The sequence below is a fragment of the Delphinapterus leucas genome, chromosome 9 (assembly GCF_059928025.1).
Source record: "Delphinapterus leucas isolate spDelLeu-1000000601 "Yukka" chromosome 9, BTC_Dleu_Yukka2, whole genome shotgun sequence".
NCBI classification, from domain to species: domain Eukaryota; kingdom Metazoa; phylum Chordata; class Mammalia; order Artiodactyla; family Monodontidae; genus Delphinapterus; species Delphinapterus leucas.
In genome coordinates, this window is record NC_143137.1 from 72,585,130 (window position 1) to 72,611,483 (window position 26,354).

The window sequence follows — 26,354 nt, forward strand, 5'->3', positions numbered from 1 at the left end:
GCTAATCCTGTGGGCCCCAACGTGCAGTCCACACCTGAAAAGGGGGAGTTTTTAATGTCGTGGTTTATTAACCAGGTACTTTCCATTCACTCAGTTAACAATTAGAAAACAGAAAGAAAGAAAAAAAAAGAGCGAGAAAGCCTCCTACTTGTTTTTTTACTCCAAATATGGAGATGGAAACTATTAAACAAATAAGAAGGAGGGAAACTCCCGCATATTTCACCTTGACCTGGCTGGAATGCTCTGATGCCTGTAAGAGGCGGTGCTCTATGAAAGAGATCGGGCAGGCTGCTAGTGGAAAAATGAGAGGTCAGACTTTACCACGGGGAACCTCTCCTGCCCCTAGAGGAAAAAGAGAACCATCAGCCTGTGTCTCAGATTGGAAACAGCGCCTTGTTTTCAATCCGGGGGATTGGGTTCCCTCCCTCGACGTAACGTCGTAGGAATGGGACCCAAGAAGGCGCGCGGCTTCCCCGACAGTTGCCGGGCTTAACACCCGCTCCAGGCTTAAACCGATATTTCTGAGCTGCCAACAGGCAGAACGGCCCTCCCACCTCCTCTCTTTAGTCTCACTCTTCTGCTCCGCCGCCCTTTGTAACTGCTTTGTTCCGTTTATTTGGAAGGTGACGCTTAAGGTCAAAAGATCCACCGTGACTGGCAAAAGCCCAGAGCCACCACCAGACCCTGGGAAGAGCAGGGCTGTCCACCTCAGGGCTGAGGCTCGGAGTGGAGAAGGAGCCGTGAGAAATTTCAGCTGCAACTCCGGGTACAGCCCCTGCGGACCGGCCCAACTCTCCAAGGGTTGGGGATACGACGAACGGTCTCGGGGTGGGGCAAAGGGTGAGCTCCGAACTCTGCCAGCAAAGTGGGCAGTGCTCACCAGCGAAACAGAGGGTGTTGGGGGGCGGGGAAAGGTGCCTGGACTCCACGTAGTCTGTGGCAGCTGCCGAGCAGTGAGTATCTCCCAACAAAGGAACGCGCAGCTTCGGGGTCAGAGGCTGGGGTTTGCGCACAGCTGCCAGTCTTGCTGAGCTAGTCTCCGCGCCACCTAGGCGAGCGTTGGGATGTAGGGATTCGGAGAGGAGGGGGAAAGAGAACACGGTGTGAGATTCCTGCTGCGCGGCTACGCATCAGGAGTTCTTGTGAACGATGGGAATGGCAACTCTCAGAGCCAAGGGGAGGAAAAAGAGCTGGAGTGAGCAAAACAAAGAGCGAGTGTGGGCCGCGGTGACTTCATGCCTCACCAATGTCCCGCCCACGCTGCTCCGAGCTGTTGCTGCAGCCCGAGCCTCCGCGGCAAGGAACTCTGTAGCGTGGGGCGGTTTCCTAGCAACTCGCAGCCCGAACGCGCCTAGCTAGCCGCACTTTGGGAGCCCCAACCCTCCCTCCCCACCCCAGCGGGGCTGGGGCAGGACCATTCCTCCCCCGCCCCTCGCCAGCCTCGCCTCCTTCTCATCCTCTCCGGGGTGCATCCCAGAGCGCGACAGCTGTCCCGGCTCTGGACGGCGGGACGCCTGAGCAGCACACTGGAGCCAAAAGGACGAGGGCACGAAGCACTCGCCCCCGTGAAGCCAGGCTCCTGCACCCCTGGGGGACCTCTCCTTCTGCGCTCGCGGCCGTGCGCTCCACTCCTGGTCAAGCAGGGAGCTGCGATGCCTCACTCGGTGTCCGCGGGCGCCGGCGGGGGCTTCTAGGGCGCTCCGGGGCCGCCTCCCCCTGCTGCTGGCACATCAAGCTTCCTCCCTCGCCAACCAGGACGCTGCCTCTTCGACTTTGCTCGCTGCTCAGCTGACGAGGCTGCAAAGTTGCAATTAAGTGAAGTTGGCTTCCCTGCCCACCTGTGGAAGAAGCTCGACCTCATTGATGCGCCATCGACTTTTTCCCCTTCGGCCTCGCCAGCGTCCCCTCCCACAGAGGCAGCATCACCCACTGAATGTACATTAGGCTGGTTTTTCCCCCCAGCTTCGGGCTTTGTTTGGGTTTGATTGTGTTTGGCTCTTCGCTAAGCTGATTTATGCAGCAGAAGCCCCATCGGCTGGAGAGAGACAAAAGCTCTTTTCTTTGTCCCAGAGCAGGCTGCGGAGCCTTTGCTCGCGTCGCCGCCCCGGGCCTTTGCCCGTCAGAGGAGGCGCTTCTCGCGGAGATCGCGGGACCGGCCGTGCGGAGCTGGGAGGGCCGCGGGGGCCCTGAAATGCCGAGCTGTGCCCAGGCCGCCGTACCTGCATCGTTTGCTCCGAGCCGCGGGGTCCGCCTGCCGGGCCTGCTGGAAACATCCTAGCAACACTTGGCACTTCGCGCCCGGGAGCGCGAGCGCGCATCCGGTTAGCAGCCAGGCGGCGGGCGCGGTGCAGTGCGGGCTGCTTTGCATTATGTGCCGCTCGGCCCTGGCTTTTTTTACTGCCACATTAGTCTGCCTGCAAAACTGCAGGCCAGGTCCTGCCCCATTCCTCCGGGCGGCCTGGGTGTTTTCAGTTGTTCTTGGACTGGGCCAAAGTGGTAAGTTGTTTTGTTTTCTTTTGTTTTCTTCCCTTCCTCAAAGGTCTTGGGCTGTCACGAAGAGCATCCCGGCCAGGTAAGCGGCCCGGTGACAGCCTCCATCTGCAGAAAACTTCAGAAGGGTGGGTGTGTGGCGCCGTTCTCCATTGCAGGTGGCCCGAGGGAGGCCAGGTGTCAAGCGTTTCCTCCCTAGAGGGACAGCAATAACTGATTACCTGAGGAGACCCTGTGTGTTGCTGAGGGAGGCAGTAATAGCATGGAAGTTTGGGAGGGTGGTGGGCCGTATTTACAGAAGCCCGTTTAGGGGTTCTGCCCCGTCCTTGAAGGCATCCTCCTTGAAGGCATCCTCCTTGAAGGCATCCTTGAAGATGCTCCCCATCTTTCTAGTATGTGGGTCCACTAACCCCTAGCTTGCATTTGATTCAAGCCTGAGGACAAATTGGTATAATGAGAGTGAGCGTTCTGTTTTTGAGTCCATGAAAGAAAAGGATAGCTGCTCACAAGTTTCCTCTACCATAGTGCTCAGCTTGAATGACTTAAACATATATGAAGAATATTCTTGCTTTAAGTCACTGTTTTTTCAGCTCAAGAAACAATTCCTAGCTAACTGATCCCTCAGTGAGATCAATCCTTGAGACCGAGACCCTGAGACAGAACCCGAGAGCAGGATTGACAACTTTCAGTCCAGGCAAGCCACTTTTGTCAGAACTACCTGATTTGGAGAGGATACTTCTTTATATAGGATATTGTCCCCTCATTTTACAAATCACAAAGAGAAGCTCAAGTCAAATAGTGTATGAAAAGGTGCTTTGGCACTTGTGAATTAGATGCAAATTTAAGGTGGCAGTACTGGATTGTTAGCAAACAGTAAGACATAAAGTAAGTGATAATAATAATCATGAATTTAGGATGAGTTCTTATTGGTATTAAATGTAGGCCAAATATTTATTTTTGCCAATGCAATGATTATTGCCATACTTTTTGGAACATGTTTACTTTATCTGTGTTTGGTCATTGAGACTTAAATTCTACTAGAGCCTTTCTCTGGCCTCTCCTGTTGAAGGAGAGTTGTAATTGTTCTGTATACTAAAATGTTCTCCTATGCTTTGAATTGATGAGCCAAATTTCTGCCTGAACCTAATTAAAACCATCAAGTCATAACCTTAAAATAAGGGTTTATAATGGAAACATGCTAGCTTCACTTATTGGTTGCATACACAGCTGTCTAATATTTGTTTCCAAAGAAGATTTATCCAACTGTGTGAAATGAGAGCAGTTAGAGTTAATTTTTATCTTGTGGCTCTTTTTTGGCTTATAAGTTGATTTCAAAATAAGTGAAACTTAAGGCAAAGGAAAAAGTAACATTATCAATTATCGGTTAAGTGACACCACTGAGCATAACTCCATCCTGTGTCAATAAGTGACAAAGTATTTTTCTGGATTTAGTAAATACATACATACGCATATACACTAGTAAGATGACCAAAACTCGTGTCAACAGAGTATATTTTGTTCCCAATACTTAGGCAAAAGAAAAAGTGCTACTTGCCCCCAGATTTTGCTCGTAATTGTGAATTTTTAAAACATATTCATTGTGTTTGTAAAGATTAGTCAAGTTCTCGTGTAATAGCATTGTATTTCCATCCAGTGACTGTAGCTGATTTGAAGCAAATATTATGAATGAGCTCTCTTGCACCTGCAGTTGTGAAAAGGGAATGCTTATCTGAAATCAGAACAAGGCATCCTTTTCCTAGTCTCTGTCAATATACAAAGATTTCTGATGTATACTGGTTTGCACTGCAGTTAAAAACATGCAAAAAATTTAAATTATAGCCAGTACAACTCAGAAAATTAGAGATCAGCGTAAACTGTTGTACTTTTGTGATATAGCTACAAGTCTCAAATTATATGTCTTCACAGTACAAATTAGATGCTTAAAGCAGAATACGAATTTAGGTATCACTTACAAAGGAAATCTTGTTCCCTTGCTCAGTAGTTTACACCAAGGAAATGTTGAGGGCAATAAAGCCATACAAAAGAAACCATAAACGGCACAACTTTGGGTTTAATTTTTGAAGTAGAATTTACAGGTCCCAAATACATAGTGGACTTTTAATAATGAATATATAGTGAGAAAGGGGGATGTTATTAATAAAATCTGAACATTATTCTGATCTAGAAAAAAAATTATTGGAGTTTGTTTTTCAACTTTCCTTGGTGGAAATTACCGACAATCAGAGAAACAATAACACTATAAAATGGTTAATGAGTAACTGGAAAACACTAGAGAATACCTTATGGTTAATATTTGAAGAGCTAATGTATTAACACTGCTGTTTCTACATTTGCTAGTTTTGAAAGGCTAAACATCTTTTTAACCTAAATTTTTACATAGCAATATAAGAGTGACAAATTTCAGAAACTACTATTTCTTTTTGGAAAGTGGTAACTATTGCGCTGAAATTTCACCTTCTGTGCATAATCAACTATTTATTCTTTTACATAACAATCAACTGGATTAGCATTGTTTTATAAGTGTAGTATATTACCTCAGAACATGTTTTATAGAATAAGTTTCAGAATTCTTTATGCTTACCTAAAGTGAGAGGATATTTAAGAGAACCAACACTTCATTTTTAAAAATCCAGTTTTCCAAATTATTTGCACAATAAGCATCCAAATTAATTCTATCTTAAAGCAACTGAGATACTTTCCAATAAAAAAGCTTGTACTGTATATGAAAAGGCTATGTTTGTGCTGTATATTTTCAAATCATACCAGCAAAGTAGGTGATATGATTTGAAAAATGACATAAAAATTCCTGTGCCCCTGAACAGTTCTTTCACCTGTTACCAAATTATCAAAAATTTCACCATTTAATGGATTTCTTTGGATTAAGCATGGTATTGACACTATGTTTCTTCTAATTTTTAACTTTATATTACGGACATTTTCAAACACACAGAGAAGAAGAAAGAATGGTGTAAGGAATCACCACAGACCCATCACCCAGCTTCATCAACTATCAACTGAAGCCCAACTTCTTTCATGTCTTCCCCCACGCATTTCATTTCCTTCCCCCAACAAGACTATTTTGAAGCAAATGTCTCATATCATTTTGTCCTAAAATATATCAGTAAATCAAAATACTACTGGAGGAGAAGCACGCTTCATCAATTCCCATAACACGAATTTTTTTAGCTAAAATTTAGGGCCACAAGAACGTCCACTATCTTTAAAGGGAGGAATGCGGAAGTGAGGGAGGCAAGCAAAGGCAAAGACAGTTTCAAGTATTTGCTTCTCAGTGGTTCTATTATATAGCTCCATTAAAAATATTCTTTAAAAAGTATGCATGCATATGAAAAAGAAAAAATACAGACAAATGTAATTACTTTATTCCAGTGGAATCACAGCAAGTATACCTTGTTTGAGTTTCAGTTTTAAGGAATGTTCCCCCTGTCTCTTGCATCATCAGTTTTCTCCTCTCTACTAGATCATTTACAGCATATGCATATTCATACATGCTGTAATAGCTCTCATCTTCTTTTTCTGTCTCCTTTGTAGCAAAAATTCTTGAAAGAGTTGTCCATACTTGCTGTCTCCAATTCTCCTCACCTTCTCTTTTAATCCATTGCTCAGGATTTCTTTACCATCCCTGAAGTTACACCACTCTGTTAAGATCAGTGACCTTCCTATTGTCAATCCGATGGTCAGTTCATAGTCTTCATCCTTCTTGACCTACCATCTGTCGGCGAGTTGACACTGTTGATCACTCCCACCTTTGAAACACTTCTTTCCTTGGCTTCCTGGACCCACATTCTCTTGGTTTAAGCTCCTTCTCCATCCCTGATGTTGGTTCTTTCTCATGTCCCAACCTCCAAATATAGGAGTGGCCCAGGATTCAGCCCTCAGATGTTCTCTTCTAGATATATACTGGGTCTCAGGTGGACTGATCAGGTCTTGGGTATTAAATACCATTTCTATGCTGACAGCTCCAGTCCTGCCCTCTCATCTCATCTCCAGAGGGTCTAGCAAACTGCCTATTCAACATCTCCACTGTATGTCTAAAGGCAAAGTTAACCCTAACATAGTCAAAACCAAACTTCCAATTTTCTCCCTCAGGTTTGCTCCTTTCACACACTTATTCATCTCAGTAAGCGATGTCAGTCTTCCAGTAGTTTGGGATAACACTTTGGCAGCACCCTTGATTTCTCTGTTTCTCCCACATTCCATGGTCAGTTCACCACCTCAATTGCCTAAAAAGCTGATTTTGCTGTGATTTTCTTTCGTCCACTCAGAGTTGATAAAAGTTGAATTAATACCATAACTTTTTTTTTTTAAGTATAGGATATCTTCAAGTGGTAGAGCCATATATAGCACTCTGAAGAATAAGAGGACTGACCAGGTAGAAAAAGATCTTAGAATAATATTAACCAGCTGATATTTTTTTAAATGTATGTTTAAGTCTTAAAGATATATTATTTATTCATGAATATATATATACCTAGTAAGCTAATTAAGCCTTGATTGGACTGAAAACAAAATTAGTTAGTAACTTTAATAAAACAAGGGAAGTCAGAGGATATAGTTTAGAAGAGAAAGGGACACTACTGAATAGGATTTAATGTAGACAGTTAACAAGATAATTAGTTTTCAGTCCAATTTGATATTTTTATGAGACATAAGAAATAACATGATATAGCAACAATATATTGCCTTTTCAATTTTCCTGTACTCCATTTTGAATGAACCTTCCTTGAAGCAAATAAAGTATTTGAGATAATCTGGCCTGTGTTGTTTAACAGCCTTTTCTGCCCCACCTGCTAAATTAGATTTATCCAGGTATAGTTTATGTTAAATTTTCACTTTGTTCACCACTCCTCTCCCCCAGGGCCATTCTATTGATCACTAGATGGATCTCAGAGGGTACAGTTTTTATCTAAAGTTCTTTAAACTTTAATAAATGGGGCCTGATATGCAGAGACCATCCAGTTTTCTTAAAAAGTAATAAACTGTTTGCCTTGTGATATAGTCTTTCTCTTGTTTGTACTTATTAAGCAAAGATGCTCAAAGCATCCTCTTTGAAAGTGCCTGTTGTATAGCATTCTCAGTCATTTAAATGATGTCTTTTCACTGGTTTGATAGGTCTCAGTGATAGGTCTCAATGAGTAACTTATATAAAAATTATGTTATTTTTGATATTATTGAATCTTACCTTAACAAAGTGACATAAGGAAATAGTCTTTTTATATGTTCATTGAATGACCTGACAACATTCATAACCAATCCTGTATTGTTTATGCTCAGTCCTTCTTGGTCCTCAGAACTCTAGTCCCTGTTGCAGCCCAAGTCTACACATTTAGAGCAGTTTTGCCAGCATGAGGACTGTGAGGCCCTATGTATCTTCTCCAGTTATATGTGAAATGTATTCTGTAAGCTATTTATTGATTATAAAGGAAGCCATAGAAAAAATATTTTATGCTTATGCATATTGCATTTTATTAAATTGAACAATTAAATACTGAGCTTCTTAAGTAGGTGACCTAACTGCTAATCTCTAAAAATGTAACTTTTCCAGTTGTATCCTAAAGATGTCATATAAGTATGGCTTCTATATGTAGTGGAAAGAAAGTGCAATGCTCATGTAATTTCACAAACAACTGGGTAGCTCTCTCTCTGTGCCATGCACTGATATAGATGATTTACCACATTAATTTAACCTTCATACTAACACTATGAGAGAGGTAGAATTGTTATTCCTGTTATAGAAATGAGGAAACTGAAGCACAGAGAAGATAAGTAACTCACTGAAAATCACCTAGCTAGTAAGTAGAAAAGATGGGATTTGAACTCGGTTATGCTGCCTCATACTTGATTTAAAAAGTTTCTAGATGTTGAAGTTATACATTCAGTGTGACTGTCAGATAGAGGACCTTCATGAGGAGGCCCATGGCATATTTGGAAAAAGGCCTTTCATTCATCCCCTTTCTTAATTGTTGGTGTGCCAAGGTGAATTGTGGTGGAAATCTGGGTGTTTCAGGGTTGTCCAGGAGGCAAGGAAACAATGGCCATAGGTAACATGCATGTGAGAGCACGGAAGCCTAGGAACAGAGTTTGGACCTCCTTCCCTGGAGATTGCTGGGCTATGCCATGTAATGCTGTTACCCACACGGAGTAACTGCAGCGAGGAGGATAAAGATTTGTGAATCAGGGCATGGTGAAAACATACCTCCTGTGGAGGCAAATACTCTCAACCTCATATACACCTCACTGTGGTTGCTTTCATATGGGAGTAAGAAAGGGCGAGAAGACACGTGGCCTTACGGGCGTAAACTGGAGCGAAACTCTGCCTCCCACAGGATTTCCGATGTGTTACAGATGTGTTTGACTTGTGGTTATGAGAAAGAAAGGAAAAGAGAAAGACATTGAGCTACTAAGTAGCTGGTAACCAGTTCAGTCAGAGTGTTCAAAGGGACAAAATCATGGTACAAGGCATCACACCATTGATCAACATAGGGCTCAAAGCATTCCTAGCCATTTGGAGCCACTCTATTATATAGCTTGATACTCTATGTTGTTTAATATATTCATATTATTTTTTCTCCATGCATTTTTACAAAGTAAGTGTTTTTTCGGCTGTTAAATATTTACAGTGATTAGCCATAGCCAGTAGTCTACCAATATTGGTCATTTAGAGCATGGCATTTCCAGTATATGCCAGGCTCAAGGCGTCTACTGCTGTACTTTCTTCAGGCAGAAGTTTTTGCTCTGTGTGTGTGTGTGTGTGTGAATGATTTCAGTTTTATAACTATTTGACAGCAGCGGTTAGTTCACATCTATATGGACTGTCTATAGATTTCTGAAAGTGGTGACAGATTTATAGGTTATCAACATATAGAGCTTGTTTAGTGAATCTTCACCCTTGTTTCCCACATATGGATACGGTATAGGACATTCCTTATTCCTTTGGCTCAGACAGCTTTGTTAAACTTCGTGTCAATGTACACATCTGGAGTTCCCACCTCCTTCATGGCAAACTTCCAGATCTCTTTGAGTGTCCAAGGGCCATGCTTCTTTTAAAGCCTACTCCATATATGCACAGGTAAATGCTGATGGTTTATTCTCTGGTCATCACCTCATTGATGAAAGAATGGCCCTTTCTTCTCACCCCTCTTTTCCGTGGGAGCCATCCAAAGAGTGCAAGAGATTGTGACTCTTCAGGAAAGCGTTTAATGCTGAGACATCAAAGGCTCTATCTAAGCACTAAGAATACAGCAGAGAGCAAAACAAAGTCCCTGCTCTCATGATGCTTACATTCTAACTGAAGAAGACAAATACATGTATATACATGTGTATATATGCATGATATATATGATATACAATTTATCACATGTGACATATATCATACATACACATGTGTATATATGTGTGTGTGTGTGTGAATATATATGGTAAAAAGAAGAAAAAATAAAGCAGAGTGAGGGAACTGACCTGAGAGGGACTGGACAGTCTACTATTATATACAGGATAATCAGAGTAGGTCATTCTAGTAAGATAACATTAAATTTCTTAAATTTTTTTCTTTCTGTGGTACACGTCAGCCATTTCACAATCTTTCCTATAGTTTAGTTCCTTCCTGAAAATGGGAGGCAAAAAGATACACTAGGATTTCTAAGCTGTTAGTAATAGGAGTTTTTTTCCCCTTTGCTATTAAATTAAAGGTCATCAAATTATCACTTATGGCTAGGAAGAAACGAGTTGAAAGGTAGTGAAGGGGTGACAAGATGATAAATAAGTGGGTGATTCTAGGTAAGATGACTAAAGGAAAATGGAGATTTTTGTTTTTTAGCATCAACTCTGTCCATAATGGTTTCTCGAATCTATCTGCTCCTTTTAATACAATGCCACTAGAGTAGAGAAAGCCTGAAATAGTCTTCATTCCATGAGGCAAATCTTTTGGCAAAATCTATGAGTGTCCTAACCAGTCTCCATTATTTCAAACCTTTGTCCACACTTTACCTCCCTACTCAGAATCTTCATGGCTTCCATCGTCTTCAGGCTCCTCTGCATGGTATGCAAAGCCCTTCCAGAACATCCCATGCCTAACATTCTGGCTCCTCGTTCAAGTCCTGTCTCCACATCAACCTGTGACCACCTTGAGAGGAGAAACTGTGCCTGTTGATTCTGCATTTTCAGTGCCTGGCATGCAATAGGCCCTAATAAATTATTTGAAGTAAATGACTCAGTGAATGAGGTGAGGATAACAGTGATCAGTTTTGAATTGGGCAGCTAAGCAAATAAGCCCTATTCAGCTCTAATCCTCACTAGAATTTGAACTTTAAGAAATACAGTTTTCTTTTGAATGTGAGTTCTACTATAAAAGGTTTAACACCATGAAAGGACGTTTGTTTCTGCATTCCCAGTCCACTCCAAAAAGCAGTCTCTTGACTTGATAGGCAAATCTTTAGCAAAGATCACAATAGAGACTTAGTTTTTTAATCTACTTTTTACAAATCTGTTTTGCTTTCCAATTTCTGTGGTAATTATTTCCATTGTTTTTAATTAATATGAAAAGTAATCCTGATCCTTTACCCTCAGTGTGTATTTTAAAATTGATTTCTACTTAGATTATACAAACTGCAATTTGTAGTCATTTTAACCAAATACTAGAAAAAGTAATGAAAAAACAAGATATTCTAATCAATTTAGTCATTATACACTCAGATTTTCTTAAAGCATCTATAGCTTTGTGTCAGACACTGTTCTGGAGTCAAAAGAATAACAATAGTTAACATTTGTAAGGTATTTTCTCTATGCCAGACACACTCCTGTATATATGATAGGAAAATATGTCCTTTAATGCCCACAACCCTCTGAGGTATGTACTCTGATAATTCACATTTTATAGGTAATCAAACTAGTTAAAGAGTCATTGAATAACTTCTTCAAGATCTCTTAGCTAATAAGTAATAGAACCAGAATTCAGACCTGTGTGGGTTTGACTCTGTATGCTCAACCTCATAACAGACTATCTTCCAGGGGTATCTTCCAGAGTCTCTATCCCGGGCCTTGGAGGGCCTTGCTCTGGCCCTCTCCACAGGCAAGGAATCCATGGGGCATGCCTGCCCAGAGTCTTCAATTCCCTTCTAGATCATCTTTAGAATTCTCTGCCCAAGCAGCCCCAACCTACTTTCTTTAGGCTGTGCCACCCATATGCCAAGCCCGAGGAGAGGGGAAATAAATAGAGCTTGGGCATACAGGCTGGAGTATCCATGCAGGTAAGTGATAGGCTATTTGCTTTGCAGAATAAACCTAGAAGTGAGAGAGAAGAGGGGCAGCTTGAGGGCTGGAGGAACAACATACACTGCAAAGTTCCCAACCAGAAATCTTAAGAATCTGAAATTCTAAATTCACACCTAGCCTTCTAGGGCACTATCAATGCGTGTTTATCAATGTAGGAAAACAGAACTTATTTCACGTAATAGTTTCTTAGCCTGGGTTTTAACTGTTAAATATTTAATCCTGTTATGCCTGCAACGATTTGTATTCTTGCTCCCGCCCTAAAAAAAGTTAGGGACAGATTTGTCTAGTACATTAAATATTACGGGGGGGAGGGTGACAGACAATGAATGCACCATAGATCACTGAATAAAGAGAACTACTTTATGTCGAGGTGCTTTTTGGTAAAGCTCTGAGATGTATACAGATTACACTAAATTCTATTTTCCTGAAAAACAGTGTCATAGAGAGAGTCTACTGTATACATTTTTAAATTTAATTTTACTTTTTATTTCCCCTTATTGGTTTAAAACATGTCACAGAAAAGAACATTTTACTGACATGAATTAGCCAAATTCGGTTGAATTATTCAGCTGGCATATATTTAATATCTGTAAGTAAATGAATGTGTGGAAAAAATACTGCCAAACTGCCTTTATGGACTAAAAGGACTAGTTTCCAATTTAAATATCAGTCTTTTTTTTTTTTTCTTTTCCTACAATTCTTTTTTTTTAACATCTTTATTGGAGTATAATAAATATCAGTCTTAATGTGACCTCCTTTCTGTTTTTACATCAAGTAAATCACTCTAATTTACATATGAAAGAAAAATGTAATAAAAGTCAAAATGATTTCCATTGGGATTTTATAATTTAATTAAAACAGTCCTACCTTTCAACAAAAGTACTAGGATCGATTCTTGCTAGGAAACTACTAATATTAAATAGATACATTAAAATTATCTTCTCTAACTTTAGGAAATTAGGAAATAAGAATAAGATCATTAAATTAAAATTGCAGTGTTAAATTATAGTGGTCTTATTGGATATATACTCTTAAGATGATTCTAGAAGACGCTTTTATTTTGAATGCTGTTATTCAAAGTACTAGAGGTTCATATTTTAAAAAAGCATATAAAGTCTTAAAAAGTGATCTTTCATGCTGACCTTATCAATGAGCCAAACTATCATTACTATAGTTATTTTGAAGAGAGTTGTTACACTCTTTCCCAGGTGTTTTTGTTGTTTTAATCCACTGTTAACATTTGTCAAAGATAGAGTCTGTTGCCGTTCTAGATCAGTACTGGTACAGTTTGATTACTCTGGAGAATTGCCCCAAAAAATCACAGCACCCAGGTAGTACAGAGTGAGGAACGAGAGTAGCAACCAAAGGCTAATTCAAGCTGAAGTCCATGAGAGAGACTGAGTATGGAAAGACTGGAAATGGGAAAGGCTGGTAATGAAGACAGGAGAATAGCAGACTAGAAATATGTCGGCTCTGAAGAAACGTGCCAAATATTTCTCATTACGTATGTGAGGTGTGCAGTAGCTTTTGGTCAGGGATGTTTTGATATTTTGGACCCAGCCTCCTTCTAGGATTGAAAGAGTTGATATGCCGATGGTAAAATACAGCCACAGTCAAGGTATTGTTGTTCCAAATATACATATGGTAACAGGGTCCTATCCTTGGAATTGAACCACAAACATTTTCCAAGGTACAAGCATGTTTCCTGATTTCAGTGGGGGCCATATATTCAGTATAATTCCCTAGTAACTGTTGCAGGTACTAGGTAGGGAAAAGATCTTCAATCTTATAGAATGAGGGATGACTACTATGCTCTGAAGGAGCTTTAGAATATTATGAGTTCGAACAAAGAAAATAATTAAAAGAAAAATTCAAAATTCTACAGGACCTTAAGGAAGTACCTTACGGACTGCCAGACTAGGCATTGTCTTTTTTAATTGCCTACTCAAGTCAGGCTTGGAGGTCAGGCTGTCTACGCCTAATGGTGTAAGGTATTCATTGATTGCAATAAAACAAAGAATGCAGGAAAGTTTTGGGGTGTGCAGAAATTGCTGTAGAACTCGCTGTTCTAGTTGGAAACAAAGAACTCCTTGTAGCAGAACTGAATTATTGGCTGAAAAATGACCTACCTGGTCTCTTTCTTAGTACAAGGCATACCTCCCAAGGTATCACTCTATTGTCTTTTGTGCATTTGGTTTAGATTTATATGGTGAATTGAAGACAAGTGAACCATAATTTGCAAAAGAAAACCCTCGAGAAATGATACAAGAGGCTCAAGTTCCAAGAAAATTTATCTGGAAGATGATAACACTGAAAAACACACTCAAGAAGGGAGTCAGTTTCAGGCATCCTGAATTTTGGTTTAAAATGTCCCTTTTGATGAGTGTTTCAACCACAACTGTCTAGAAACAGAGCCCTAAGGTGAAGGACAATGTATATAATCACAGGGCCCAACCCCTGAGGTTGGTAATGGAAACACAAAGATTAAATGTTATTAGTACCAGTCTTTAGTTCAGAGGATATAACTTGTTTGATGCCTCTTGAAGACTTCACGGCCACACGATGCTTGGTGACATCTGATGGGACTAAGACGGAGTGTTAGAAGGGGTGAGGTGTCCTGAATAGGTACCTGTGCCCCAATGAAGACAGCATGACACAGCTGGAGAATAAAGCCCAGCACCCACTGTTAGGGAGCACATGTGTGTTAATATATATGTCCAGGGCCGACCCTTGGCTACTTGCAGGTCAGCATAGCATTGATGCCAGAAATCATTACTCTCTGAGAATAAGACTGCAGGCTGGATCATCTGGTGGTAGACTTACTGGGGTAGAAATCAACTTATGGGCATTATCAAAAGTCAGATATCAGGGCTTTTTGGACAAATCCTGCCTCTCAGAGATGTGTTTGATTTTGAAGTTAAAAAAAGACAAGTGCTGCTTCTGACTGAATTACTTGGCAGTGCAGAAATGTTTGGTCGGTTAGACCTATAACTGGATGTTACACCCCGCTTCCCCACAGGATAGACTTCTCAAATACTGCCCAGATGACATGGGTTTTTTCTCCTACACTGGGCACCTATCAATTCCTTTGGGTTTAATTTTTTTAAAACAGAAAAGCCCATGTACAGAACTTGGGTTTTCTTGGCCCTTTTACTAAATTACATACAGGCATACCTTGGAGATATTTTGGGTTTGATTCCAGAGCACTGCAATAAAGCAAATACTGCAAAAGCAAGTCACATGAAATTTTTCGTTTCCCAGTACATATAGAAGTTATGCTTACACTATACTGTAGACCATTAAGTATGCAAAAGCATTATATCTAAAAAAAATAATGTACATACATTAATTAAAAATATTTTATTGCTGAAAAATGCTGTCATCTGAGCCTTCAGTGAGTCATTATCTTTCTGCTTGTGGAGGGTCTTGCCTGGATATTGATGGCTGCTGACTGATCAAGATGGTGGTTGCTGAAGGTTGGGGTGGTTTTGGCAATTTCTTAAAATAAAACAACAATGAAGTTTGCTGCATCGATGGACTCTTCCTTTCACAAAGGATTTCTCTGTAGCATGCAATGCTGTTTGATCACATCTACCCACAGCAGAACTTCTTTCAAAACTGGAGTCAATCCTCTCAAACCCTGCTGCTGCTTTATCAGCTAAGTTTATGTAATATTCTAAGTCCTTTGTCATCATTTCAACAATCTTCACAGCATCTTCACCAGGAGTAGATTCCATCTCAAGAAACCACTTTCTTTGCTCATCTATGAGAAGCAACTCTTCATCTGTTAAAGTTTTATCATGAGACTATAGCAATTCACTCACATCTTCAGGCTCCACTTCTAATTTTCTTGTTATTCCCACCACATCTGCAGTTATTCCTCCACTGAAGTCTTGAATCTCTCGAAGTGATTCATGAGGGTTGGAATTAACTTCTTCCACACTTCTGTTAATATTGATATTTTGACCTCTTCCCATGAATCACAACTGTTCTCAATGGCATCTAGAATGGTTAATACTTTCCAGAAGGTTTTCAATTGACTTTGCCCAGATCTTTCAGAGGAATCACTGTCTATGGCAGCAACAGCCTTATGAAATGTACTTCTTAAATAAAACTCAAAAGTCAAACTTACTCCTTTATCCAGGGGCTGCAGAATGATCTTTTGTTAGCAGGCGTGAAAACAAATTAATCTTGTCCATCTCCATCAAAGCCCTTAGGTGATGAGGTGCATTGTCAATGAGCAGTAATATTTTGAAGAGAATCTTTTTTTCTGAGTAGCTGGTCTCAAAAGTGGGCTTAAAATATTCGGTAAACCATGTCATAAACGGATATGCTCTCATCCAGGCTTTGTTGTTCCATTTATAGAGCACAAACAGAGTAGATTTAGCATAATTCTTAAGGGCCCTAGGATTTTCCGAATGGTAAATGAACACTGGCTTCAAGTTAAAGTTACCAGCTGCATTAGCCCCTAACAAGAGAGTCGGCCTGCCCTCTGAAGCTTTGGAGCCAGGCATTGATTCTTCCTCTCTAGCTATGAAAGTCCTAGATGACATCTTCTTTCAATATAAGGCTATTTTGTCTACACTGAAAATGTGTTGTTTGGTGCAATCACCTTTATTTTAATTATCTTAGCTAGATCTTCTGGATAATTATCTGCAGCTTCTACATGAGCTCTTGCTGCTTCACCTTGTACTTTTATTTTATGGAGACTGTGTCTTCCCTTAAACCTCATGAACCAACCTCCGCTAGCTTCAAACTTTTCTTCTGCAGCCTCCTCACTTCTCTCAACCTTCACAGAACTGAAGAGAATTAGGGCCTTGCTCTGGATTGGGTTTAGGCTTAAGGGAATATTGTGGCTGGTTTAATCTTCTATCCAGACCACTAAAACTTTCTTCATATCAGCAGTAAGGCTGTTTTGCTTTCCTATCATTTGTGTGTTCACTGGAGCAGCACATTTGATTTCCTTCAAGAACTTTTCCTTTCCATTCACAACTTGGCTAACTGTTTGGCTCACGAGGCCTAGCTTTCGGCCTGTCTCAGCTTTCAACCTGCCTTTCTCACTAAGCTTAATCATTTTTAGCTTTTGATTTAAAGTGAGAGACATAGGACTCTTCCTTCACTTGGCTGCTTAGAGGCCACCACGTGGTTATTAACTGGCCTAATTTCAGTACTGTTGTGTCTCAAGGAATAGGGAGGCCCGAGGAGAGGGAGAGAGATGGAGGAACAGCATGTCAGTGGAGGAGTCAGAACACACTTAATATTTATTGTTTGTTGTCTTATATGGGCATGGTTCGTGGTGCCCAAAAACAATTACAATAATAACATCAAAGATCACTGATCACAGATCATAACAAATATAATAATAATGAAAAAGTTTGAAATATTGTAAGAATTACCAAAATGCTGCACAGAGACATGAAGTGAACAAATGCACTTGATGCAGGGTTATCACAAACGTGCAGTTTGCAAAAACACAATAACTACAGAGCGCAATAAGATGAAGCACAATAAAATGAGGTAAGCCTGTAGATGCTTCCAGCTCTATGTTAAAGAATTCAAGCTCCAGAGTACTCCGGAATTGGGCCTTCGAGTTCTGTGGAGCTGCCATAGTGGCAGATGACCTACTAACTGGCCAATCCACTTTAGGATATTTCCTAGGGGTCTTTATTGACAAGCAGAGAACTAAAACACCCAGAAAAATCCCAAGAAATATGGAATTACCTAAAATTTGGAAGCCTACCTCTACAGCACAGTGGCACTCCTATATATGACTTACCTATGAGGAATTTGGGTTCCCAAGAACTTTACCCTTAATAGCACAAACTCACCTTTCCAAAGCTTTGAGGATGCTATACAGTAAGTGGCCTAGGATAGTCTGAATTAGTTGGTTATACAAAGAAGGCTGTTGGATATTGCCCAGATATACAGTGGCCCCCTCCATCCAAAAGATCACAGGAGATACCACATGAACACTGGGAGACTGGCAGGGAATTCTAGGATCTGAGAAGACATTATCAATAATGTATATAACTTAATTTATATGTTAAAAATATATTTTGAAAAAGACCTTTCATTCATCTCCTTTTTCAACTGTTGGTGTGCAAAGGTGAAGTGTGGTGGGAATCTGGGTGTCTCAGGGTTGTTCAGGAGGCAAGTAATCAATGGCCACAGGTGCACATGCATGTGAGAGCACAGAAGCCTAGGAACAGAGTTTGGAGTCAGGTTGTCATTTGTTTGGGAATAGAATAGAATCTTCCAGGGAAGAAGGGGTAGATAAACTGACCTATCTCTGCACACTCAGTGGATCTGCAAAATGGGTCTGACAGGATAGAGAGGCACTCAAGAGCCTCAGTCATGGTGAGGAAACAGCTCCTATTTACCATTCAAAAATAATCATACTTGATTATATATTTTAAAAGGCAGCTTGGGAGTCTTTAGCAGAAGCATAGAGGTTGAACTTAAAAGGGGTGGCTAAGTATCAGAAGACAAAAGGGATATAAGGGCCAAGGGGAAGCTGAGTAGAAAACAGAAGGGTTCAGAGATTAGACCTGGGGTGTTGTATGTTGGGGAATGATTTCATTTTTCTGAACGGGTTGCTGCTGTTTTGCCAACTTTAACTGATCCAGCTGAATGGGCTGACCCCCTGTAGCAACTTAACAATACTGTGTGATTTCTAACAGACAGTATATATTTGGGAACAAGACAGAATAGAGATGCAATTATGTAATAAAAGGATCTGGCAAATTCCTCAAGGAAGTTTTTACTGACCCTCCCATCTGCCTTTTAGGTGACACCCTCCTATGGTTTGCTGGCATAGCACCTAGCCTGTTCTTTTCACAGCACACTTATTAAGGTTCTGTCATATGTTAGTTTTTGCTATAACTCTATAAGCTTCACAAGGTAGGTAACCTATTCTTAAGACCCTTCACAATGCCATGATTATAGCAGGTATTAAACAATTACCAAATAATTCATGAATGGACGAAGGCCATCCAAATCATTATAATTTCAAATTCCTTAAGAAGTGGAATTTTCTGCTGTGTTCCCAGATGATAATCTTTTCCTCTTTTGACCAAATCTCTGTCCATTCTCTTCCTTCTACTCAAGAAATCTTTTTTTTTTTTTTTTTTTTTTTTTTTGCTGTACGCGGGCTTCTCACTCTTGTGGCCTCTCCCGTTGCGGAGCACAGGCTCCGGAAGCGCAGGCCCAGCAGCCATGGCTCACGGGCCCAGCTGCTCCGTGGCATGTGGGATCTTCCCAGACCGGGGCACGAACCCGCGTCCCCTGCATTGGCAGGCGGACTCTCAACCACAGCGCCACCAGGGAAGCCCAAGAAATCTTTTAATAATACTAACAGTGCTGCCCATGAGTAGGTGAGAAACAGTTATAGTAAAACCCTGGTTACCTACAGTGTATGTGAAATCCATGGTCATTCATAGTTTGATGCTTTCTTCCGAAAACCCTTTAAAGATGTATTTGTAAACTTTCCTATCTTAGTAAGTACATCATTCAGACTTTGAGATTTGAGAAAAGCCTCACAGTTATCATTCAATCAATAAATCAGAAGGTATTGTTTGAACACCTACTCAGTACATTTGGCATTGTACTAGTTGCCATGGGGACAGAGGAGATATAAGATATCATGCAGGTGGGATAGCTGAGCTTGGGAACTGTGTGAGTATGTAAAACAAGATAGTGATGTGGGACCGAGATGGGTGGTCTGGGTCATTAGTGTTGCAGGGCTTTTGACTTCTCCGGAATTAGACAGGATATAGGTCAAGTGTGTCCTGATGCCGAGACAGAACCTCAAAGTCCCTTCTAAATATTAATACTTAATTTTAAATTTTCCTATGCTTCAGCAGAGAATTAAAGTGCAGAGCCTTGATTAACTGAAGGTTTCAACTACTTAGGTTTTACTATACATATGGTTCACCTTTTTAGGTACAATATATTCCTAGAAACCATCATAAAATGCATCAACATAAAGCAAATCCAGGTTGTGTATCCCTTACCCTAAAGGTATATATGATTACTTGCATTGTCTTTAGCTATTAGCAGAAAACTGTTAAATGAGTGTATAAAAACAGGAAGAACAGAAATATAAGGATTAATTTATCGAATGAGTAGACTAGGGATATCAAAGTGGCAAAATTCAGAGACAACGTGTCAAAAAAATAAAGTGTTATGAGTGCTGGGGAGCAGTGCAGAATGGCCAGAGAGAATAAGTGCAGTAACAGGACAAAGCTTCCCCAAGGGGAGGCCTCCTGAGCTGAGTTCCAGAGTTGACTGAGAGAAGGGGACACAATTGGGAGAAAGTTAACTGAACGATGCAGAAGTAAACACATCAACTCAGAGAGAGAAAGGGTTGGGGGAGAGGGCACACACGGGACATTTTGGTCAATGCAGAGGAGACATGCATTCATCTTCTCTTTAAACAAATATGTAGTGAGTCTCTATAATGTGCCAGATATTGCTCTAAGCCCTGAAAATAGAGCAGTGGACAAAATAGACAGAAATATCTGCCCACATGTAGTTTATATCCTAATGGGAGGAGCCAGACCCTTGACAAAATAAATAGAATGTCCAGCGTGCTAGAAGGTGCTATTTGTCTAGCACCTTCTGTAGTGAAAACAAACGCAGCTGGGGAATAAGCAGCAGTGCTCACACCTTCCTCTCTAGCACTCCTCACTCCCCATCTGAGTCTGTTTTTCTCTACAGAAAGTGCTAGACATATAGCACCTTCTAGAATGCTAGACCTTCTATTTATTTTTTCTATGGTCTGCCTCCTCCCATCAGAATGTGATATCTGAGCCAAGTCCTGGAGGGAAATATGAAAGGATAGCATCTGCCTCAGTGATATGTCACTTGAAAGGAAGAGACTGGCACTTAAACGTGAATTATAATCTAATAGGTTCTATAATTTAAACTAAAATCTAATAAGTGCTAATCATTTAACAAATAATTTTTCAACAATGACTGTGTGGAAAGCATCGTTCAAGATGTATAAGAAACATTAGGAAACAAAAGGACAAAAATCCTTGTCCTCATGAGTCTTATATTTTGGGGGAAGAGGAAACAAAATAAAAAGTAAACATGGTTATAGGCAATTACATAGTATGTTAGAAAGTGCTAAGTGCTATGGGAAACAGTAGACCAGGATTAGGGGGATAGGTGGGAGTTGCCATTTTAAATGGATTAGACAGGCTAGACATCACTAAGAAAGGGGATGTCTGAGCAAAGTCTTAAGGGCAGTGAGAGTTAGCCTGGTGGATAATTGGTGGAGGGGATCAGATAAAAAAGAGAGGCTATCAAGGGATGTAAGAGATGTGACATAGATGGGAAGATGGAAGGAGTGGAGGTGGCAGATTGTCGGTGTCAGGATCCTGGAAGTGAGTGAGATTGAAAGACAGGAGGTAGTGGTCAGAGAGGGTAATATGGGAAATATTGGGATTGTAGAGGGGTTGCAATTACTGGTAATTACAAGGTCTAAAGCTATGACCGTGGCTTAAGCAAGTAGCTAAATCAGAGTGGAGGACAAAATAACTGGAGAAAAGAATGAGGAAGTGGGGCATCTAGGTACTACAAAGATGTTCTGCATATATACTGAAATTGCCATGAACTGAAATAGTAGTAGTATTGGAGAGTGTGATAAGCAACGAATCAAAATTCTCTAGAAATGAGAAGGCATCACCCTGGCGTCAGTAAATGCCCGTAGTAATTCAGGGTTCTGAGTGATGTAATCTGAGTTAAGAGTGTCAAAACTGGGAGGAGTGAGAGTGCCCTGGAAGTGGCAATAAGAACTAAGGAGGGCAGCTATCTGCCTCTAGGCCCAGTGTCATGAGGGTCATGGGAGAAACAGCCATTACTCATGAGGTCAGCAAAGGAAGCGAACCTCAGGGGTGATTCAGTTTTCATTAGAGCAAGGAGTGGGAAAATTCATAGAAGAGACCGATATACAGGGAATTCTTCTGGAAATGGGCTAACAATTTTGGAGAGCACAAGAAGAGGGTTTCTGGAGTTGTAAAAGAGCGCAGATGAGGGGAGAAGAGAGATTGTGTACAGCCTAATAGGGATTAGAGGGGCATTTGCAAGTCTTAGACTCCTTGAAGCGACTGACATGAACACGGATAAGTCAGATTAGTCTTTGTGAACTCAAGGTAGATAGTGGTGATAAAGCTGTGAGTGGCAAGAGGAATGTGGAAGCTCTGGGGCTTGTTCTTGATTCTATGGAAGGAAGAGAAACGGTCTGAGGAAGCCTGACTTTGTTCTGGTGTGAGGATGCTCACTCTACTCAATCTCCTACGGAGCAGGAGATGGACATTTTTTTTGAATGCCTTGGGCTACCTCCTCAGACAATGAGCTGGAGCTGATTATCCGAGACAAGGCTTTGGAAGTGAAAGGGTTTACTGAAGACTTTCCAAACTATCTAACATCATCTCCTCCCTGGGGGAATTTGCTTCTTGCTAAGTATATTTACAAACGTAATATGTAAATTATACCCACACTTGCATAATCTGCAACTAACTGAATAAACAAATAAAACACAAATAACTAAATAAAATGCTTACAAATAACTATAATTTAATGAAGAATGTAAGAATCACAATGCAAATTCTGTAAGGACTCAAAAGTAGCGAGATAAGCCACACCTGAAAGGAACAGGAAGGAACTGATGGCAGAGATGTAAAAGTAAGATAAGTGTCTTAATTGGATGCTGAAGAACTGGAAGGACTGTAATAGAGGGAAATGCCCAGGATGACTCTTCAGGCAGAGAGAGGAGGCATACATACTGGCCATGACTAGGGCATCAGGGGAGAAGTGAAAGAGAGAGCCATTGAGTTAGATGTAGGTGAATTTGTTTGAACTTGACTACTCAGGTGGTGGGAAATCATTGAAGGCTTTTTATCTGATTGTTTAGTAGGGTAGGCAATAATGTATACAGTCAATCCTCCATATCCAGGGGTATCACATCCCTGGATTCAACCAACCACAGATTGAAAACATTCAGAAAAAAAATTCCAGAAAGTTCCAAAAACAAAACTTGAATTTGCCACATGCTGGCAACTATTTCCATAATATTTACACTGTATTTACAGATATTTACATAGCATTAACATGAAGATTTAAAGTATATGAGAGGATGCGCACAGCTTATATGCAAATACTATGCCATTTTATATTACATAAGGGACTTGAGCATCCTTGGATTTTGGTATGGGGTGGAAGGTCCTGGAACCAACCCCCTGGAGAAACTGAGGAACATCTGTATAAAGTATTTCAGTGGTAGATGCCCAAGGTAAAAGACTGAGAAAATTGTTAACAGTAAAGCAAATGATAAATGAGAGTCTAAACTAGGTTGAAGTCCAATAAGGGAAAGATGGATGCTAAAGATACTGAGGTAAAAGCAAGAAGTATTGGTGACTAACACGTTGCTGGGATTATGGCAGAGGGAGGAGTCAATGTTGACCATAAAGATTTAAAGCAGAATAACTAGGAAAATATTGTAATTAACAGAAATAGGTCAGTCAAGTCAGGAAGAGCTACTGATAGATGGGAAGATGATTTTTATTTGAGACTTGCAGTTTTTGAAGTTCCAGTAGGAACCTACGTGGAATGTCCAGAAGACTGTTGAAAATTCAAGACAGAAACTTGAGTGAGAATTTGGAACTGCAGATACTAAGTTGATGGTCATGTGCAAGCAGATGAGACTTAAAGTCATGTTAGTTCATGAAGCCATCAAGGTATAGAGTTTAGAGAGATGTAAAAATAGCCAGACATAAAAAGAGAATTAGTTGTGGGAATGGGAGAAGTGATAGTGTCCACTCACTGTTAAAAGGTAGAGTACATTTAAACATTACTAAATACTAGCTGCTAGATATAATTAGGAAATTATCATTTGCCTTTGAGTGAGCAATTCACTAGACAGATAGAGGAAATGATCTTGGCAAGTACGAAACTCTTCTTCCTCTGAAAAGAGAACAAAGACAAATTTGACTTAAAAAAAAAGTAATTTAGATATTCTAGGCAATATAAAGGTAAGGTTGTGTCATATCTTAAGTATGAGGACTTGGCAGAAGCGTTTGGGGATTTGAAGAGAAAGAATTAGAATAGTGAATGTGAGAAACTATGATGGAAAGTCAACAAGAGATGAATCAACAAGGCCTAGGGGTTAGGTGAAATGAGAAAGAAATTTGGAAGAAACAGTGCCCCACAAAGGCAGCTTCAGATGCTAAGGTATAAGCTGTTGCTTGGGATGCGTAAACACTACTTCTGTTTATTTTCAACTTCATGTTTAGAATTCTTGGCTCAGGAGCCTGCCTTCTGTCCCATCCTCTGGCTCCTCCTGAATTTGACCTTTATCCTACTTTTGGTCTTTGGGTCTAATAACTCTCTCATGGTTGCATGATCCATTGGCCCCAATAGCTCATGAGAATTCCCTGCTGCAGGCCCCAGGGATTCCCAACAACTCTGTCTAAGGTGGAGGTAGTGAGATGTGGGGTGATTTGGGTGATTTTATGGAATTGGGTAAGCTGAAAATCATGAGCAAGATAATACTTTGTAAAATTTAGAAAAATGTCTGGTGATGATAACAAAGATTGGGAGGAGCATATTAAATAAGAGCTGTGAACTTTGAAAGAATAGAAGTTGATACGTTTTGGGAGGCAGGGACTGGGGGAATGGGGGGAGAAGCCTACAAACAGCTAGTGAGAGCAAGAAAATTAAAGCATTGGTCGAAGATTTACCCAAAGAATGATAAACTCTAATAAAGCTGAGTTTTGATGAAGTGGAAGCAACAGCTGGACCATTTGGGGAAATATGGAGACTATGGAACAAGAATTTCATAGGACAATATGGACTATAGATTAGTTTGTGTTATAGTATCAATATAAAATGTCCTAAATTCACCAACTCTTGGTGGTTTTATAAGAGAATATCCTTGTCCTTGGAAAGTACACCCTGAAGATTATGAGGTAAAGTACTGATCATTGATATATGTATGTAGCAAGAAGTACCTAGTCAAATTCCAGCCAATGGAAGTAAACTGGGCAATTAGTTGAAATAGTTTAGGTAATTTAAATGTTATAGAATATTAAATTTCATTCCTATAAGGTAGAGTAAGGTGAAAATTTTTAAATTATAATTCAGAATTTCCTTTTCCTGAGTCCAAAAGTAAAATGAATTTTATAAGAGACACTGAAGTATTTAGAATCATCTTTGGCTTGAAGATTGAAGTGATTTTATTATAGAGAATGGACTATAAAATATATTATTAATGTGTACTTCAAACTATATTAGTATTAGTGCTAATATTAATACTAATTACTAAGATACTTAATCTTACACTTGGTATTAGTACACACTCCTTTCAATTTTTCATGCTGCTGAAGCCTTGCAAGGAATTCCAAGTAGAATATAAAAAATAATTTTTTAACCTGAAAAAAATTTTTATCATCTCACAGCTGAGCTCAATCTGTTTGAAGGAGCATTACAATAATTTACCCCTCGATCTGAATAGGTTATGTAAACCAGGTAAATATAGTATAGGGATAAATGACTTTAGTTAACCACAAATTGATCTGTAAGTCAAAAGATTTATATAATGTGTCATTGGCATACTTTTTAAAAACCACATAAAGTAATTTAATATTTTTATATATATTCTCAAGAAAGGAATATATTTCCCCACTGTGCTCTGATTGTCCTTTATCTAACAAATAATATTCTATCAAAGTTAATTTACAATGCTAATCTTAAATAAACTTTATTGATAAATATTACATCAATAAATCAACCTTACTGATAAAAGTTACATCATTTAAAGTGTCAAATGAACAGTTTTTGACAGATGTATAGACCTGTGAAACTAACACTACAAACAACATACAGAACACTTTCATCCCAGCAAAAGTTTGTTTGTACTTCTTTGCTGACAAGGTTAAAACATAAAACAATGAATGATTCCGCATTACAGACAACTGATGAGTAACTGATATATATAACATATAGGGTTGTGGATGACCTTTCAAAACACACCTTTCATATTATAAATTATATCTTAAAATGTCCGCATAAACTAACAGGACTGTACATGCTATAAAGCAAAAGTTTTCCACCAATCGTCATTTTAACTCATACTCTACTTTTTAAAGTGTTTTCACAACACAGTAGATGAATACAGCATATAAAGAGCAGGAGCATTTTCCCTACCTCATCAGCAAGGAAGCAAAACCTCAGCAAAGTTAAATTATGAAGCCAAGGTCTGAGAATAGGCAGTTAGGACAAGAACAAGTTGCTTGCTTCCCTGTTCCAGATTTGGCTTCCAGGGCAGAACTGGAAATTCACAAATGGAAACTGCAACTGCAAACACCATTTCAAGTGCTTCTGCCTAATTAGCATGCAGCCCAGAACTGTCCCCTGGCAAGATATTGGGGAAACACAGTAGTAAAAGGAGAAGCTCTCTCCCTTGCTGAAAAAGTGCCAACCAATCTGATTCAGGCACTTGGTAAGACATTCAAGCTGGGGCTTTGGTGTTAAAACTCAAAGTTTCCTTGTGC

The 26,354-nt window shown here is 40.1% G+C and overlaps 1 protein-coding gene across 1 annotated transcript in view; it reads left to right on the forward strand.

Moving 5' to 3' along the window:
- The first annotated feature begins 750 nt into the window (after positions 1-750).
- ITGB8 (integrin subunit beta 8) overlaps positions 751-26,354 on the forward strand; it is a 97,713-nt gene continuing 72,109 nt past the window's right edge. Inside the window, exon 1 of the mRNA XM_022587879.3 lies at positions 751-2,496. Coding sequence (XP_022443587.2) covers positions 2,370-2,496 — 127 coding nt within the window. The 5' untranslated portion in view covers positions 751-2,369. The remainder of the gene's footprint in view (positions 2,497-26,354) is intronic.